Source organism: Strongylocentrotus purpuratus, unplaced genomic scaffold (genome assembly GCF_000002235.5).
Source record: "Strongylocentrotus purpuratus isolate Spur 01 unplaced genomic scaffold, Spur_5.0 spur5_scaffold_12, whole genome shotgun sequence".
NCBI lineage: Eukaryota > Metazoa > Echinodermata > Echinoidea > Camarodonta > Strongylocentrotidae > Strongylocentrotus > Strongylocentrotus purpuratus.
Window position 1 is genome coordinate 13,496,621 of NW_022145597.1, and position 18,142 is coordinate 13,514,762.

General features: G+C 37.6%; 1 protein-coding gene across 1 annotated transcript in view; it reads left to right on the forward strand.

Moving 5' to 3' along the window:
- Window positions 1–18,142, forward strand: part of LOC100891946 (tetraspanin-6) — a 44,686-nt gene that overhangs the window by 14,016 nt on the left and 12,528 nt on the right. Inside the window, exon 2 of the mRNA XM_030981856.1 lies at window positions 9,805–9,993. Coding sequence (XP_030837716.1) covers window positions 9,805–9,993 — 189 coding nt within the window. The remainder of the gene's footprint in view (window positions 1–9,804; window positions 9,994–18,142) is intronic.

The window sequence follows — 18,142 nt, forward strand, 5'->3', positions numbered from 1 at the left end:
CAATGTGCACTAGCCATGTTTTAAAAGGAGCTTTCCAGTCCCTGGGTAGAAATGTTAATCCCAGATCATGGACATCTTAAAGTTTACCAGGGATGCGGTATATTATACTCTTCAACTCAGTATAAAAGAATATTTTTGATAATGGTATAGTGAATGGGGTGTATAATATATGTTTTAAATACAAGACATTTGTCCAGTGTTTGAGACGCTTTTAATCAAGCCCATGAGTACTTAAATATTAATTCCCCATTACCAACATAAAGAAATTATATACACAGTACATGGGATGTATCCTTATTTTTACCCAATATAATTATCCCCTCGTCATGAAGCCAAGTTTTCATTTTTAGCTTGTATATTTATAATTTTTCCAATTTGTTGTTGTTGTGGGTATACAGTGTATGTCTGTTAGCTTTTATCAATAGTCAATAAATTTACATGTTAGATGTTGCCATTGGCAATGCATGTCATATTCAATTATACCTAGCTTTCAAGGTCAACTACAATATGCAACTGTAGGATAATTAATAAACATCTTGGCAGAGGTACATGTAATAGAGATTCATAAAATTCAAAATTATCTTTTATTGCATCTGAGTTTATAGTAGAAAACTGCTGGCACAAATTTTATAATTAACAGATGAATACATATATTCAGCCTTCCACACTAATTTAAAAATTCCAACTGTGCATCTCTAGGATAGATGTATAATTAGTTTAGTTATTGTTATTATTGTTATTGGTGAATTTATAGTTACATACTGTGTGTAAGTTTGTACATTATTAAGGCTCAACTATGCTTTGAATACTGATAATCCCGCAGTGAAAAAAATACACGGGTGCTCGGGGCGAAATAGCCCCTGAAAATGCCCAAAAGAGCCCCAAAAACCAGAAAAGAGCCCTGTAAATTTGCATAGAGTTCAATGCAAAACAAATTTTAGAATGTTATATTCATGCAGGCTAGCTTTAAAAGTAGCCCCCCAAAAAGAAATATTAATTTTTTCCCTGTAATCCCGAGTATCACTCGATGAAATACCTTCACATAATTTTTTGTCAAGCGCTCCTCTAGATGATAATGGTTCTTTCAGCCTCTTCTGTCAATTTTGCAATAAAGAGCTTTTAGTACAGTAGGAATGTTCAATTGCTTTTAATAGAGGCATGACATGTACATGTCTACGTGTAAATGTTGCTAATAATGTATTTGTATATACAGTAAAATTGCATGTTTATATCAATAGCATTTACAAGATTGCTTCAAGAGTGGGGGGGGGGGGGGGGGGGGGGGAGGTGCAAAGTATTGTTTAAACAATTTTTTGTTCTTGATTTGCAAAAATATATTATTTATTTCTTCCTCCTGTACTTGCTCAGCAAGCTTATGAAAGGGGGAGGGGGTGGAGTTATACATTTTCATAAATTGTTCACACTTATGAGTTGAACAATTCAATCTGAGCATAAAAAGAATGTTTAAGAAAGATTGTTTACAATAAAAAAACAAAATAAAATGAGTACTTTTTTAAAGGGGGGGGGGGGGCACATGTGTTGTGTTTGCCGCTGTGTCTGCAATAGGCTTGAGTCGGTACGGTCGATCACACCGGGACCCGACCGTTGCCGTCGGGTCCCGGTTTCGTTTTTTGAGAAACGGCGCTCCGAAAAAAATAATGAAATATGTAAGAAATTGCAGTTTTGCACACCACTAAAATCAATCCACCCTAAAACTTAAGTATTTAATTGTTACCAATCGTATTCTAGCTCATCCAGAATCAATCCGAACTGCTGATATAAATATGGGTTGCAAAGTAGTTCGCCCCATGAGGTTGTTGTTGTTGCCAGCTGCTAGCTAGCTACTGTACTGGCCGGGTCTCTCGGCAGAATTAATAAATCAGGTTGAAAGAAACATTAATGTTTGAATAATAAAACGACTTTCTAAAAAAGTACTTCTTTACAACATACCGATCGAATAACTTTTAAAAGACAAAATATATATTTTTCTTTGATTTTGAACACCGCATGCTTCTTTTAAAAGCTGAAAATGACTTGGTAATCACAAGAAGTTTCGATACGGATAGCTGTTGCAATGCAAGTTCAGACTAGTCTCGGAAAATGCGCAGTGCTCCTTGTTAGCTATAATGCGTGCCAGAACGAACCCAAACAAAGACGTGATCGTAACGAGAAAAAAATCATTAAAAACTACGAGAGCACAATTGGAAAGACAACTACTCAAAATTATCGTAAGCAGATACATAACTTGGAGGAAGAATACAATAGTTGTCCAAGAAAAGCCACATAAATAGTGATATTTAATGAGTTACTATAGGTACAATCATTATCGGAAGGGCCTGCTGCAATATATCTAAACGTGTTTAAATTGAACACGAGGCAAATACCGCCCTCTACGGTAAAAAGCAGTATGACAAAGGATTCGAGTATTTGCAGCAGGCCCCTTGCGATAAAAATGTACCCAGTTACTCCTCGATTATCACAATTTCTGTGGCATTTCTTGGGCGATTATTGAATTCTTTGTCCAAGTTATGTATCTGATTATGGTAATTTTGAGCAGTATATCTTTCCAATTGTGCTCTCGTAGTTTTTAATGATTTTTTTCTCGTTACGATCACGTCTTTTTTGGGTTCGTTCTGGCACGCATTACAGATAATGAGGAGCACTGCGCATTTTTCCGAGACTAGTCTGAACTTGCCTTGCAACAGCTATTCGTATCGAAACTTCTTGTGATTACCAAGTAATTTTCAGCTTTTAAAAAAAAGCATGCGATGTTTAAAATAAGAGATAAATATTTATTTTTGTCTTTTAAATATTATATGATCGGTATATTGTACAGAAGAATTTTTTAGAAAGCCGTTTTATTATTCTAACATTCATATTTTTTGACCAGATTTATTCAACCTGCATAAATCAAAATGGCGGCTCGATTGTAGTCTTTATATTTTTGCTCCGAGTTTTTTTACTTTTAGAGGCACGATAATGGCAGTAAACATCGCCAATCATGGATGAATATAATGTCAAATGGAAGAATATACCAATCTGTGCCGAGGTATGCATGTGTTGATTTATTTGACTGATAAAAATGTCACTTTTAAGGGACATACTGATGATATGCGCTTTTTACAGAGACAAGTGACAAATCCTGCGAGCTGATTTCGGGACACCGGGTCCCGACCGGTGCATGGCCGTCGGGACCCGGTTTATGAAAATCCCGACATGACTCAGGCCTAGTCTGCAACTGCATGAGCATTTTACACAGGTGTTGTAGATCATGCAAGCCATTTGTAGTTGTTCAATGGGGTTAAAACTTTGATCATTGTCCTCATTTTCTCAAGTGTGGGATTCTGCATGCTGTGAAGTGAACTTTTCTAGACAGCTCAAATATTGTAATTATTGAACCCCTTGCAGTCCTTTCTCACTATATGGCTGGGAAATGTGTTTATGATTTGTGCTTTCCTGCTACCAAGTGTTATGTAGTGACATACATTGTACACCTACATGTGGCCCCTATTATACTCTTCTATATTCATAATTCACAGCACGACCTTCTTTTGTACTCATTAAAATTTGCATTCTGTATAGATCTGCAAAACCGAATATTGGGACTGGAATTTATGTACCGTGAGTCCCAAAATGCTTTAAAAAAAAAACTGTCAGGAGTTTATGAACCTTGTTTCAAGTTACGCCCAATCTACAAAAAAGTATCAAATGAAATTTAGTAGTAGAAGTAGTAGCAGTAATAGTAGTAGTAGTAGTATTAGTAGTAGTAGTAGTAGTAGTAGTAGTAGCAGTAGCAGTAGTAGCAGAAGTAGTAGAAGTGGTAGCAGTAGCAAAACCATTCATAACTTTCCTACATGTATTTTTAATCAGATTTTACTCGAAATTTCACTGACATGTCCCTCTCATTTTTCTGTTTCTATTAACATCAACTTAATATAAGGGGGGGGGGGGCTTTCCCTTTAACAGGTTTAACTATTCAGAATCAGAAGGATGTTAACTCCTATCATTCAACGCAGAGTAATCATCCTTCTGGCTCTCAGCAGATATTGTAATTATGTGATATCTAAAAAGTGTCTCGTGGATGACGGTAAATCTATGATTTGGAGCAAATGGATATTTAAAGTAAGGAGATAAAATGTAGAGATGTCGTGGCCTAGTGCATGTGTCCCCGGACTGGATTCCTTGATTCCCCCACCAGACTAATATCCTTTGGCAAGACATTAATCTACATTTGCCACTCTCCACCCAGGTGAAGTAAATTGGTACCCAGTAGGAAGAAATTCCTTGAATGCTTTAATAAGCACCTTATCATTGCGGCTCAGCTACAGCTCGGGATACTAATGTTATACTTTGTAAACAGTAACATAATATTTAAAGGGACTTTGTATTGTAACATTGTTCAGATGAAAGATAGTGGTGCTAAGGTAGTGACTTCAATGCTAGATGTACAATTAAAGATAATCTGAAAATTTGAGCGAAAACGGACCATTATTCATGGTACAAATCGGGAAATACTGATCCGATCGATTCCTTAATTCTCCCAATTATAGTATTACAATTTAATTACATTTTAGGTGAATGGAAATCTCAGAAAGCAATAAAATGGCTCTACATTCCATTCCAGATCTTAAGTGTTGACAGATTTTTTTATAGCCTGTTTTTATGTTGTTTTTTTTCATGGAAAAACGGTTGGGAAAATTCAAAAATGGTTGGGAGAATTTAGATTCAATTAAGCGCCTCCCATCGACGCCCGTTCGAAAACCCGTTGAACTTTGTTAAAAATCTTCATATTGCGTGAATTAATTTCGGATTTGGGGCATCGTAGTTGGATAATCCATACATACAAACATAATTTTATGTGTTTTGCATCCTGATTCAACAGATTCGTGAAATCAACCATCACAATGTTACTAAGTACCTTTAAGTGCAGTAGAGTACATGTTTAGTGGCTACGCTATATTAATAGACATATCATTATTATTATAAAATTGCTATGTTTATTTGTGATATGCACACCTAAAGTTGGATGTCAATAAAGAAGATGCTGGTCATGCCAAATAATGCAGTTTTTAGTTTTTAAAGGCTATGACGGGTTCCCTACACGCACATAGTATGCACGTACATGTACATGTGTATCGTACAGGTAGTGATCACAAAGATCTAGCTCTGCCAACTTATAATTTCCATTTGGCAAAATTAATGCAGTGAAGGAAACAGGGGAATTGAAAAGTTTTCCCAGAAAACCCATTTGCCAACTTGATTTGTTTGTGTGTGTGTGTGGAATGGTACAGAGTAATCCTATTACCTGTAGGGAAAGCTTCTTGCTTGTCTAGTACACACATGTGGTAGCATCATTAATCCTTTGTACTCACCCACTATTAAAGTCTTCAAGGATTTATCACAAATGAAGTCTTAAATATTGGATAAATGAAGTCTTTAAATATTGGATAAATAGAGTTGGCAATCACTGGTTGATAATTTCTATGTTATTGTAACTAAGGCTGCGACGGGTAGTCGAATATTTGAGTACCTGCACGGTTGACAACTACTCGGGTTAGATTTCTCGTACCTGAATATTCGGCCGCAAAAAAAAAAAAAAAAAAAAAACTATCCAGGCCGACGCTTACCCGTGCTAGGGAGAGCGACGGCTGCTGGCATGGTACCATCGGTAAAAATGTTTCCCAACTCAAGCACTGTCAAACTCACCACTCAGAAACTGGGACCAAATGTCTGGATTTCTGTTTGGACTTGGAGGACAATGGATTATTCTGCCATCTTCGGTTTTTAAAACAGCGTTGTTTACTATTATTATTATTATTAAATCGGCGCCTTCAACTGCAACTTGAAGTAAAATTGAATGCGTTTTTGGCGATACTGGGATACTGCACCAGTGGTATGGTGATGGCAAAATTATTATTTTTTAAATTAAAAAAAATCAAAAAATTCAAAAAAATTCAAAAAAATTCAAAAAAAACATGGCGTCAGAATATTCAAGTATTCGCTTGCAAGCCTGGGAGTGTACTCGGGTACCTCATTACACTGTTGTGCACAGCCTTAATTGTAACCAATGCCACTTGAGCAATTGGTGGTAGGTATCTTTACTTGGGTACATACATACATGTATTTATCAACATTAGGGTGGGGAAAAGTTGCCTAATAATTCTTACTTCTTTTAACAAGTTGGGTAGAGTTTCTTGGGCACGTAATGGTTGTTTAAAAAAATACCATTAGATGAAAGGGAATATGTCACCTAATCTGATTGAAGGTAAAAATATATCCAAACATTACATGTAGATATACCAAAATTGGTGTTAATTGTTTAGGTCTACACCTGTAGCCAATTTAAAAAAAAATTGTGAATCCCTTTTATTTAATGATTTTCTTACAAATGACCCCTGGTATCGAATTTCACATTTTCATGGAATCCATTGAATAGGAGTTCTCAATTTCATTTCTCCTAACTTACAGCTTTGATTGATCACCTACTTTTATGTTCAGTAGTGCCAGTCGGTAGATTTTCTAAGAACTAAAATATCTTCATTAATTTTCAATTAAATATTTGTTTTGAACAATTATTTTCATTCCAATATACATGTAGATCTAAATGTTAAATTCACAAGGCTGGGGAAAAGGTTGGATATTATGCATGCATTCTACAGGCATTCAATTTACATGCTTGTTAATACTGTAGATACATGTATAATATATGCACCGTCGGAAATTCGGAATACATTTCACATATACTATACATGTATATGTCGTTGGCAAAGGGGGGGGGGGGAGGGGGAGGGGCTACATGTACATGACATGGAAGCTACTGTGTGAAGTAGAAAGGAGAACTTGGCAAAGTGTTCATAATCAGAGGCGGACTGCTACATGTACCTAAGGGATAGTCTCAAATTAATTCATCTCTGATCCGTGAAGAATGAAATTTAAACCCGCTTTCTTACGGTCTAGAAGCTCGGGCTCGCAACCCATCGCGGCTCTGACGGTGTGAGGAGCATCAATTATGTATCCTTTCATGCAGTCGCTAACTTCAACCCTCTTATCATACTCAGTCAAATGTGCATGGACATTGAAAGGAAGATAGGGTACATGTACAGAGCTGCCAACCATTACGTTTTTCCCAGAATTATTCTGTTTTTTTCTCAAAATTACGGTAGTACATGTACGTTTTTTCTTTATAAAATACTTTTAATATTTTTTTTTTACATACCGCACATCAAACAACTGCCCAAAAAGTTGATTTGGTCACAAGTTCAATAGATACTGAGGTTATAACATACTTGAAGAGAAAAATATTCTCAAAAAGAATGAAACGCGGATAATACCAAAATAACAATATACTGTAGGTTCTAATAAGGAAAAAAACAGCATTAGGATTGGACATTTCTGCATTGGGAGTGCACCGTGTGTAGTCGTAAGTGTCTAAACTGTGAAACTACATGTATACTGTAGTTTATATAGCCAGAGACTGACAGAGTTAGGCTTGGCAATGGAACTGTGTCCAAGTTTCAAATTAGAGTCTGTATCTGCAGACTGAGGTTAGGGAGTCATCGTCTGATTATTGGGCGAAAAAATGTGCTACTTAGCTGTAAATTTATTAAAAGGAGAGATGTTATTAATATTTTTATCATTATAATGAGTCTGACTGATTCACAATTTTGCATTAGTATATCAAACATACATGTAAGAGGTAACTAATCAAACAAGCGGAGGGTGAAATATTTGACTTAAAAATTGTACTTGTTGAGTGAATTTATGATACACTGCCAGAAAACCTAGACAAAAATCTACAAGGAGCAAATTCTTTCTAGATGATAACAAGAGTGATTTTTCCCTTTGCCTTTTGCCAGTTCTCTAATGTCCAATTCAACCATTTCCATTTTCCATTTGCTAGAAAAATTTGGAAGCATTTATGTTTCTGCACGTACCGCTATGCAAGTGGTTTGGTGTCAGTCTTTGACGTTGAAATCCTTTTGTGTCTATTGTATCAATTGGTGTTGAATAGTAATAATCTGAATTACTGATAGTGTTATTTGTGTATGCAAACAGATCACAGTTGTAATACTGATATAGCCTCGACTTCACCTGACTGCCTTGGTATACTGTACATGTTTGCAATCGTACTTAACATTTTGATAATGGGTGTTTTAGGAGCTAATATTTACCCTAGATAAGCGAGCAAACTATCTTATCGAACAAGAGACAGTTTATTATTTGCTTTTTGTTTTACGCCATGCCTCACTAATGGATTGCTTTTCGAGAAGGGTGTCATGAAATTGGGTTGGAGCAGAAAGTCTTAATCACAAGACTCTTCTGTGAGATTTTAACAACTTTGCGGACCAGCTGTATTCCTTGCTGTCATGTTGCAAATTGGCTAGTCTGTGATCAGGATAAGCTTAAAGTAGGCAACTAATCTCATATTGAAAGGTTGCAGTAGACTATAGTAGCTTAAACTTGGCAAATTAAGTTTGTGCTAAACCATTACTAATCCAATAAAGTCTCCTGCTACTGCTCTTGAAGAGGCATTTGTAAGTCATATTATCGATCCCTTAAACGGCACTAATGTCCATTTGCAAAGCATTAATCTACATTTGACACTCCATACCCAGGAGAGAAATGGGGACCTGGCAGGACGACTAAAGCCTTTGTGTTAGTAATTTCCTTTTCCCCTAACGTTGACCATATGGTAGGAATACTCCCCTGGGAGTAGAGACGGTGCACACTGTATGCAAATGAATCCAATGACGGGTAATAATATTTGTAAAGAGCTAAGAAACGGTATTTTTAATTTATGCACTGTAATCCATATTTCTTGTATCATCTTACTTAGTTTTCTAGGTTGTGGGCATACATGTAGTTCTACTAGCCCTGGGTATATGGGGAGTGATAGAGCTGAAGAACTACATGTACCAGCCCTCTCAGATCAGGACTAGTGCTGTAGTCAAACGTTTAACCGTCCGGTATCCGACCGCCCATGGCGGATTCCGTTTTCAATTTGACGGTTTCGTTTTCCCGATTTTTTTTTTTTTTTTAATATTTTTTTTTTTTTTTTTTTTTTTTAATAATTTTTTTTTTTTTTTTTTTTTTTTTTTTAAAGTTTCGATTTATGCCCCTCCACCTGGCACTATGCCTGGCAATGTCTCCCAGCTCAGTAATTTGTGTGTTGACTCACCACTCCAAAACTAGAACAACACTCCAATTTGTCTGTCATCTTGGTTTGAAAGTAATCTATGTAATAGATCTCATCTCAATATGTAGTTTATAATAATAATTCATCCAACTTTTACACAAGGTTCTGTCCTAGGTCCTCTACTGTTTTTAATTTACATTAATGATCTTACACATTCTTCTAAAAATAACATTGTTACTATTATTTGTGACAAGTTCACAAGCACAAATCGGCCCCTTTAAATGCACCTCGCAGTTAAATGAAAGTTGCCGACAGAGTCGGTAAAAAAAAAAAAAAAAACGATTTTTTTTCTTTTTTTTTTTTTTTTTTTTTTTTTTTTTTTTTTTTTTTTTTTAAATCGTTTAACCGAAAACCGTCCGGTTTTGACTGGCGGTTAAACGGAATTGGAGATATCCGTGATGTTACAGCACTAATCAGGACTATTCCAGTAAAATAAAAGGGGACCAAGAATTGAACCTTGTGGCACGCCTAATTTGATGGTTAATGGATGCCACTTGGCTCCTTTGAATTGGGTCACTTGTATTTCTCAGCTATATTCTTCAAATTGACAACAATGTTATTTTTGATATGCACTGTTATCCATGTTTATTTTATTTCTTGTTTTCTAGGTTGTTGGCATAGCTCTACTAGCTCTGGGTATATGGGGAGTGATAGAACTGAAGAACTACCTGGCCCTCTCAGACCAGGACTATTCCAGTGTGCCGTACGTCTTAATTGGGACTGGGAGCTTCATGGTAATGACAGGACTCATCGGTTGCTACGCTATCGTGAAGAACATCACATGGTTCCTGCATCTAGTAAGTTACTACTTGTAGTCCAATGACCCATTTCACAAAGCCCTTTTTCAATGAAAAATGACAAAAATCAGTGACAAATCTGCTGAAAACCAATCAGAAGCAAGGATATCAGTAGCTTGATAACAAAAACTGTCATTTGTCACTGATGACAATTTATTCTGAAACGGGTCCCAGGACCCTGTTACCAAAAAAGTTCAAATTGAATGTATCTCCCCGAAATCGTCTCCTTCAACCAATCGTAACTTTACAAACAACAAAATGACTTATGATATAAGAGAGTTATATTAATAACTCGGCCCGAATAATGTCTTTGTCTTAAAAAAATTGCCCTAGATCTCTAGGTTCTATGTCACATGCTCCATCGATAATTGCAGCAAGGTCAATTATCCTAAAATAATTAATACCTCATTCACACCGATACCAGACCTATAACAGATAGAACAAAGAATTACATTACCCCCGAATGGCGAAGTAGCGGTCGGTTTCGGAGTCTGGGTGGAGTTGCTTTCGCAGTGTGACTGAGGTTTCAAATGTTGAACCAAACACTATAAATGTAACTAACCCAAGACCAACCCTTAAACCCAGTTGCAAACCTAAACCTAACCTTAACCTAAACCCAATTGCAACCATGACCTTTACTCTTGTTTCTTTTTAACGAAATAAAGCCTAGAGCAAATGTCACACAAGCATAATTATGGCGGAGCACCAGATAAAGAAATTGAAATAATATTGAAGTACCCGGGTACATTGAATTTGAACAGGTGGATATATTGTTTCCTTGAGCAGATCACCATAATACCTTCCATATTCTAAATTCTTAGTTATTACAATTACAGAGTACTTTATCAATACATTTTACAGCTGTTATTTGATTAATTTTTTTGGCCAGCTGTATGCATGTCCATGTGAGTCTCCTTATTATAAACTAGTCTTTCTCTTCGTTATTCATGAAGTAATTCAGGAAGTAATCATTGATAGCAATGTTTTGATTAGCCGGAAGCTCTCTCCCTGTCGCTCTCTTTCTCTTTCACTCTCTCTCTCTGTGTCTGTCACTTGTTGCCAATCTCAATTCAAATTCAATTCAATTCTATTCAAAGTTTTATTTTGAAAAACATAAAGAGTACAATGATGCACATGCTGCAGCTAAAAAGCTGAAATGTATGCGTTTACAATGATCGAGGATACATATAATTAGAAAAGAATATCCATTCACAAAACATACATGTATCTACATTATTGTACAACGAAACCATGACAGATAAAATACTGGTCTGGTTAAAAAGACAACTGTTCAAATACACAAATAATGTATGTTTGTCTCTCTCACACTCTCTTTCTCACTCTCTCACTCTCTCTCTCTCTCTCTCTCTCTCTATCTCTCTCACTCACTCACTCTCTCTCACTCACTGTCTCTTTCTCTCTCACTCTGTCTGTCTCTCTCACTCACTCACACACACACTCTCTCTCTCTCACTTTTTCTGCTTCTGTCTATCTATATGTCTCTCTCACTCTCTCTGTCTCTGTCTGTCCCCCCCCCCCCCCCCAATCCAGTCTCGTTGGTTTGACTGAGGTATTAAGCTTCACTCAATATACAGTCAAACCTGTCTATTGAAGCCACCCAAGAAAATGAAAAAGTGGCCACTGTAGACAGGTTCTACAACAGACATTTCTTTCTCCAAAGAGACAAAATACATGACCACTATGAACAGGTGGCCTTGATAGAGAGAGAGAGAGAGAGAGAGAGAGAGAGAGAGAGAGAGAGAGGGAGAGAGAGAGAGAGAGAGAGAGGGGGGGGGGTGGCCATTAAAGACAGGTTTGACTTTTGTAAAAATTTAAATTTGGAGGCTGTGTTTGAGACGAGTTGTTTCCAGTATAGCGTCCTTCACTGGAAGCATCACTTGGCTTCACTTCAGCTTCGGCATCGGCTTCAGCTTTATTAACGCACTGGAGCATAACAGATTGAAATGTCAAGTAGACTAATGCTCAATAATTTGAGAGATATGGTAATGTGGAAGGGAGGCGGAGGGGGAAGGGAGTCTCCTACTGGTAATTAACATTTTTTTGCTTATTCAATTGGTTGTTTGTTCTGTCTGAGTGCTAAAAAGGTAATACCGGTAAGCTTTTGAAATAGAGACCTCAAGCTTTGAATAAAGTCATTATCATTAGGCCCGTCTTCACTATCTCGAGATTGCCAAATATCCAGCTATTTGAACTATCCCGATCGCAAACTATCCAGCTAATTGCGTCTTCATTAGACCGAAGTAGCAAATTAGCTGGATAGTTGGTCGGGATAATATCCCAAGATATCTCGGTCTAGTTTGCAAAATATCCCACTATTTCCCATCTAGCGGGATAGTTTGCGACCGTCTTCATTAGACCGAAGTACGGAGTCAAATATCCCGATCCCATCATGCACAACGATTTCCGGTTTTTCCGCGCACGTGCGATCTATACCGCTCAGCGCCGCGCTAGTACAGCTAGTAAACATGGAAAACCGCAAACTAGACCGAGATATCTTGGGATATTATCCCGACCAACTATCCAGCTAATTTGCTACTTCGGTCTAATGAAGATGCAAATTAGCTGGATAGTTTGCGATCGGGATAATTCAAATAGCTGGATATTTGGCAATCTCGAGATAGTGCCTATTATCAGTGATAGAAATTTAGTGTGCAGCAAATCATAAGGAATTATGTAAACACTGTTGAATTGCAATGTGTACATGAACGGTTAATAGTAGACCACCTTACCTTCACAAGGACCTGAAATATTGAAGGAAAACCCAACCTTAGTTGCAAACTCTGCTATATTGTATAAGAAATCAGAAAATCAGGGAAGCAGACTGGTGAAAGTTTGAATGAAATCGGACAAAACGTAAAAAAGTGATGGATAATCACTATGATTCATATAGAACTTCGGATTGGTGGAATTCGAAATGTCACTCTTAGAAAATGACTAAAGTGTCAGTCTTTTCCAAATGTGTGGCTCGGAATGGTCTTTTATCTTTAGATGACCTTTTATAATATGTCATCCATAATATATTTTGAGTACATGTAGTACCCTATATAGAGAGAGAAGGCACTTAGGAGAAAATAGAAATTATTGATATTTTTGTCCAGTCTATGGCTGCGTTCATGCTTAAATTTTGAAGGCAGAATGAGCGATCTGAAACGCTCATCGTAAACGCTCATCGTGATCGCAGTTCCACGATGTAGTGTTCATGCTTACTTCTCTGGCTCCCCAGGCAATTCTCCGTGTGTGGCCTTAATTGGTCTTCCAGCTGGATTCGCAAACCTTCACTGTGCATGCTACGTAGACCCACTAGAGGTCAGTGCGTTGACCCCATTTAAACGCGTTTACAAATTGTAAACGCATCTTTTTGTGAGTTTACGATCGGCGATCGTGATCGCCGTTTTTCGGTGATTCTACAAAAGTGAGCTAAGACGCAACCGTGTTTTAAACTAAACGCGTAACAGATGCCTGATTCTGGCCGTCAAAATCAAGCATGAACGCGCCCTATGTTACAATCCACCAACCAAATTACCAATTGAGATTCACATACGGGTAGATTGAGGGCGCGTTCATGCTTAAAAACAGTTTAAAACATGATTGCGTTCATGCTCACTTTTGTAGAATCACCGAAAAACGGCGATCACGATCGCTGATCGTAAACTCACAAAAAGATGCGTTTACAATTTGTAAACGCGTTTAAATGGGGTCAACGCACTGACCTCTAGTGGGTCTACGTAGCATGCACAGTGAAGGTTTGCGAATCCAGCTGGAAGACCAATTAAGGCCACACACGGAGAATTGCCTGGGGGAGCCAGAGAAGTAAGCATGAACAGTACATCGTGGAACTGCGATCACGATGAGCGTTTCAGATCGCTCATTCTGCCTTCAAAATTTAAGCATGAACGCAGCCTGAGTGACTTTATATTCATCTGTCTCGTATTATTGCTCTGATTTATTTCAAACTGTCGCCATTCTGTCTCAGTTTTCTGCTTGCATACAAATGACCTTATTACAAGAGTCGGATTGCCCTTTGAACTTTAATAGAAGGGAATTACTGTAACATCTCATCAAAATTTGGCCAGAAAATCAACATAAAAAATGGAAAAACAAAAAAGTGAAGTTTGCTGATAACAACTGGACAAATAATAAGAAAGTGATGATTTAAAAAAATAAGGAGTATAAATCACTTAGGCCTGTAATACATCTTTGGAATCCAATGATATTCAGTATCCAAAACAAAACAAATTTTTTTTTTCCCCTTCATTTCTTTGATCAGTTGTGATTTCCATTAGCCTATGAATAATACCATTTTAAAAGTGTTGAGAGACTGTACTAGATTATTTCTATAAATTTTCCGCTTATAATAATCCCAAGCCAATTTTCTTTGAGAGTTTAAAACCCTTTAAATCAACGAGCAGTTCTACGAACAGGGTGAGCTGTGGCAACGGCTAGCCCAGAACCTGCATACACTTATCTTGTAACGATAATACACGTCAGAAGAAATGTAACACCTGAGCTGCCACCTGGGTTCAAAAACTCATCCCAGACACTATTAATTATGCAAATGCCAAATTATTCCATGCACACAAGTCCTGCTCTTCTCCCAGAGAGGAAAGTCTTCCAAAACTGAAGCAGTGATGACGTACATTGAACATGAATGGCTTGCTTGCATTTGATGTGTGAAAGTGTGCCATGTTATTTATTTATTCACTTTTTCCTATTTTTTTTTGGGGGGGGGGGGGCTGTGTGTATATGTAAATGAATAGCAAATGAATTACCAAAAAAGTAGCTAGGTGCTACCAATGTCCTTCAGCTGTCCCAAGTGTTATGATACAATAACATTGAATCCACTATGCAAACGTTTTTGTTTTAGAATAACGCAGTGCATGGTGTACAGTCATGTTAGAATGAGCCTTTATGGGCAATTCAGTGCGATGTGCCCTGTACGCCATTTGTCTTTCTTTTTACATCCAAGAAAGAAAAAATCTCTTGATATGACCACTTACATGTAAAGATAGAGGTGAGTTCTGGTCATCCGACTGCATTGTGAAAGAAAAGGTGTGGAATGGATCAGAAAAAGTTGATCATGTAGCATTTAAGTAGGCCCTATTGGTGTGCACTGCAAGGTTCTGGAGTCATCAAAATCATAATAAATTTGGCCCAGTCTTGGTAAAGTAACAAGCACTGTACACAGAAATGGTGTCTGGGCTAGCTTACCGGTACCTTGATTTCCTTATCTTTCTATGCTCATTACTCAGCAAGTATACACTTTCTTCCAAAATTGTTTGGCACATGACATTTATTTGTAATCTTGAACATTCAGTGTAAGTTTCGTCTGATTCTGTGAGAATTCATTTTCTTTTTTTTACCAGAACTCCAGTTTATCTTTAAGTGAAATCAGAAAGAGCAATTTGTAAACAAAAGACATTACCGTCAGGAAATAAATGGATTCATGTCAAACATTGTACATGTATATACAGGACATGTTGCAAACTTGCATCGAATCGAATCGCCCTAATGCATGTTATTTGAGGAGAGAGTATTTTCATAAATTCAGCCATCTCGTGACCTAATTGAGTTGGGTTGGTGAGGGATGCTTGCTTGCTCACAATCGCCAAATTGGATGCTGCATTCAGCCACCTGCACCTGCCTCTACCAGGGGGTGTTTCACAAAGCCTTTTTCTAATGACAAATGACAAAAACCAGTGACAAATCTGCTGATAGCCAATCAGATGCAAGGATTTCAGTAGCTTATAACAACAACTGTCATTTGTCACTGATGACAAGTTTTGTGAAACGCTCCCCTGTATAGTCTAATAGAGGCTCCATCTATCACCACAGCATGCGCTTAACCCATTCAGGGCTAGGATCAGTAAGCGCTAGATTGATCAGATTTTCATCAAATTGGCAATGTTGTTTTCCCCTCTCTTTTAATCGCTATCAAAATTTTCTCATGTAGATCTTGCAACAAGTTGATTCTTAATCCTTTCAGGACTGGGATTTGTATGCGCTAGATTGATCAGATTTTCAGCAAATTGGCAAAGCATTTTTTTTCTTCCTCATTTTATCACTATCAAAATTTTCTCATGTACACTTTAGATCTGGCAACAAGTCGACTCACTGCACAGGCCTACTTGCTTGAGTTATAAATTAATTTTAGCTCTTAACCCTTCAGGACTGGGATCTGTAAGCCCTAAATTGATTAGATTTTCATCAAATTGGCAATGTTGTTTTTTCCCACTTTTTATCGCTATCAAAAATTTCTAGTGTAGATCTTGCAACAAGTAGACTCACTGCACGGCCTGCTTGCTTGAGTTATTAATTAATTGTAGCTACATGTGTGTATAACATACATGTAACAGGGATCTGTGAGCGCTAGATTGATCAGATTTTCATCAAATTGGCAATGTTTTTTTTCTTCTTCCTCTCTTTTTATCGCTATCAAAATTTTCTCATGTAGATCTTGCAACAAGTCGACGCACTGCACGGGCCTGCTTGCTTGAGTTATTAATTAATTGCAGCTACATGTATAACCAGGGATATGTGAGTTTAAATGGATACCCCATCTAAGAGAGCCCTTTGAAGAACTGCGAGGCACCGAGAGTCTTTTTTTCCCCTATCATAATCCCCTTAATCCCCCTCCCGGACCGCACAGCTTGTAAATCTCACTCCCGAAACTAAGTGACATAGGGCTCGCGAAATGCATTGTTGGAAATACACATCGGCTGCTATCAACAAAAATGGCGGCATACAGTAGGGATGAGTATTTGCTAGGCGACGATTTAGACTTTCTGACTGGTTTGAGGAAGATTTAATTTATGGGAAGTTGGAGACCAACACAAGTTTAATATGCACGTGTGAAATTCCATCAACGGAAAATCTTAATCGTTGCAGCAAACCAGAACGTATGGTTAAATGGTTTCATCGTGAATGCGTAGGCCACTCCAGCAAAACATAGATAGTTGATGCGTATTGACTACTAGCACTGCAGTACGTGTAAATAGGCAGCATTTGAATACATGAATAGTCAATACACTCACGACATACAAATGCACATAATTATACCGATGCGGTTGATCGGCAAGTTTGACAGTAGACTCACGATTTTAATTTTTAAATTATTCTTTCTAACATCGGAAAGTTTAACAAATTGTATTTTAATGCTCTTTAGGTGTCATCAATCGTCACTAAAGTACTGACTTTGAGTGAAATCAGTTGAGTTTTGTACAGTGGTGTTTGAAATGTTGAGAATCAATAGCACAATTTTTAATATACGGCCAGGGTAGTAATGCAGCTACAGGTGTATGTGTGTTTCCTCCCACAACATGCAGCATGTACAGCCCAGCGAGCACGGCGGCTTGCGCGTCGCCTGCCCGTACTCGGGGTGAAAAGTGGTGATGAATTGACAACTTCTAACCCTCATTAAACCAAATGCGCAAATATACAACACAATTTCATTTAGTTATTTTAAGAGATAAACTTATGGACTACCTTCCTAGCTATGTAAAAATTTCGGAAACTTTCGGAAAATGTCAATAATTAGAAGAGAACACGATGATGATGAGAAACTTGCATTCGCTCTAACTCACGATTTCCTTGGTCGATTTCGCTGGTTCAGATGGCTACGTCTTCAGTAGAGTTATCCGAGCACAGCGAAAGCATTTGATAACCAATAGAAGGTTGTATTGTGCCATAAGTTGTCGATTTTTGTATTTTATATGTTATAGCTATATACATCTTCCATGAGTATGACGTCATTTTCTCGGTGACTCGCATGGCTTCAAAGCCTTTTTTTTACGACCAAGTGTTTGTAGAGCTTAGGGAAGCAGACCGTGTTGCGTAACATTTCGTAACATTTGGATTGCCAGAGGGCATCTGTGGTCTGATAAGGGCGGCTGTTGATGGATTTGATGGCTGAAGAGGGTTAAATTACTTGTTGTTAAGCCAAGTTAATCTTGAATATCTTTCCCTCGGGAAATTCTTTCGAGACGGAATATCCATTTAACTCACATATCCCTGGTATAACATAACAGGAAAGATCTCATAACTTCCTCCCTCCCCCCCCCCCCCCCCTTAGCCGCCTCCTTCCCCTTTCTTCTGATAAACTGGTGAAGGTTATTGACATCAGTCAGTCCAC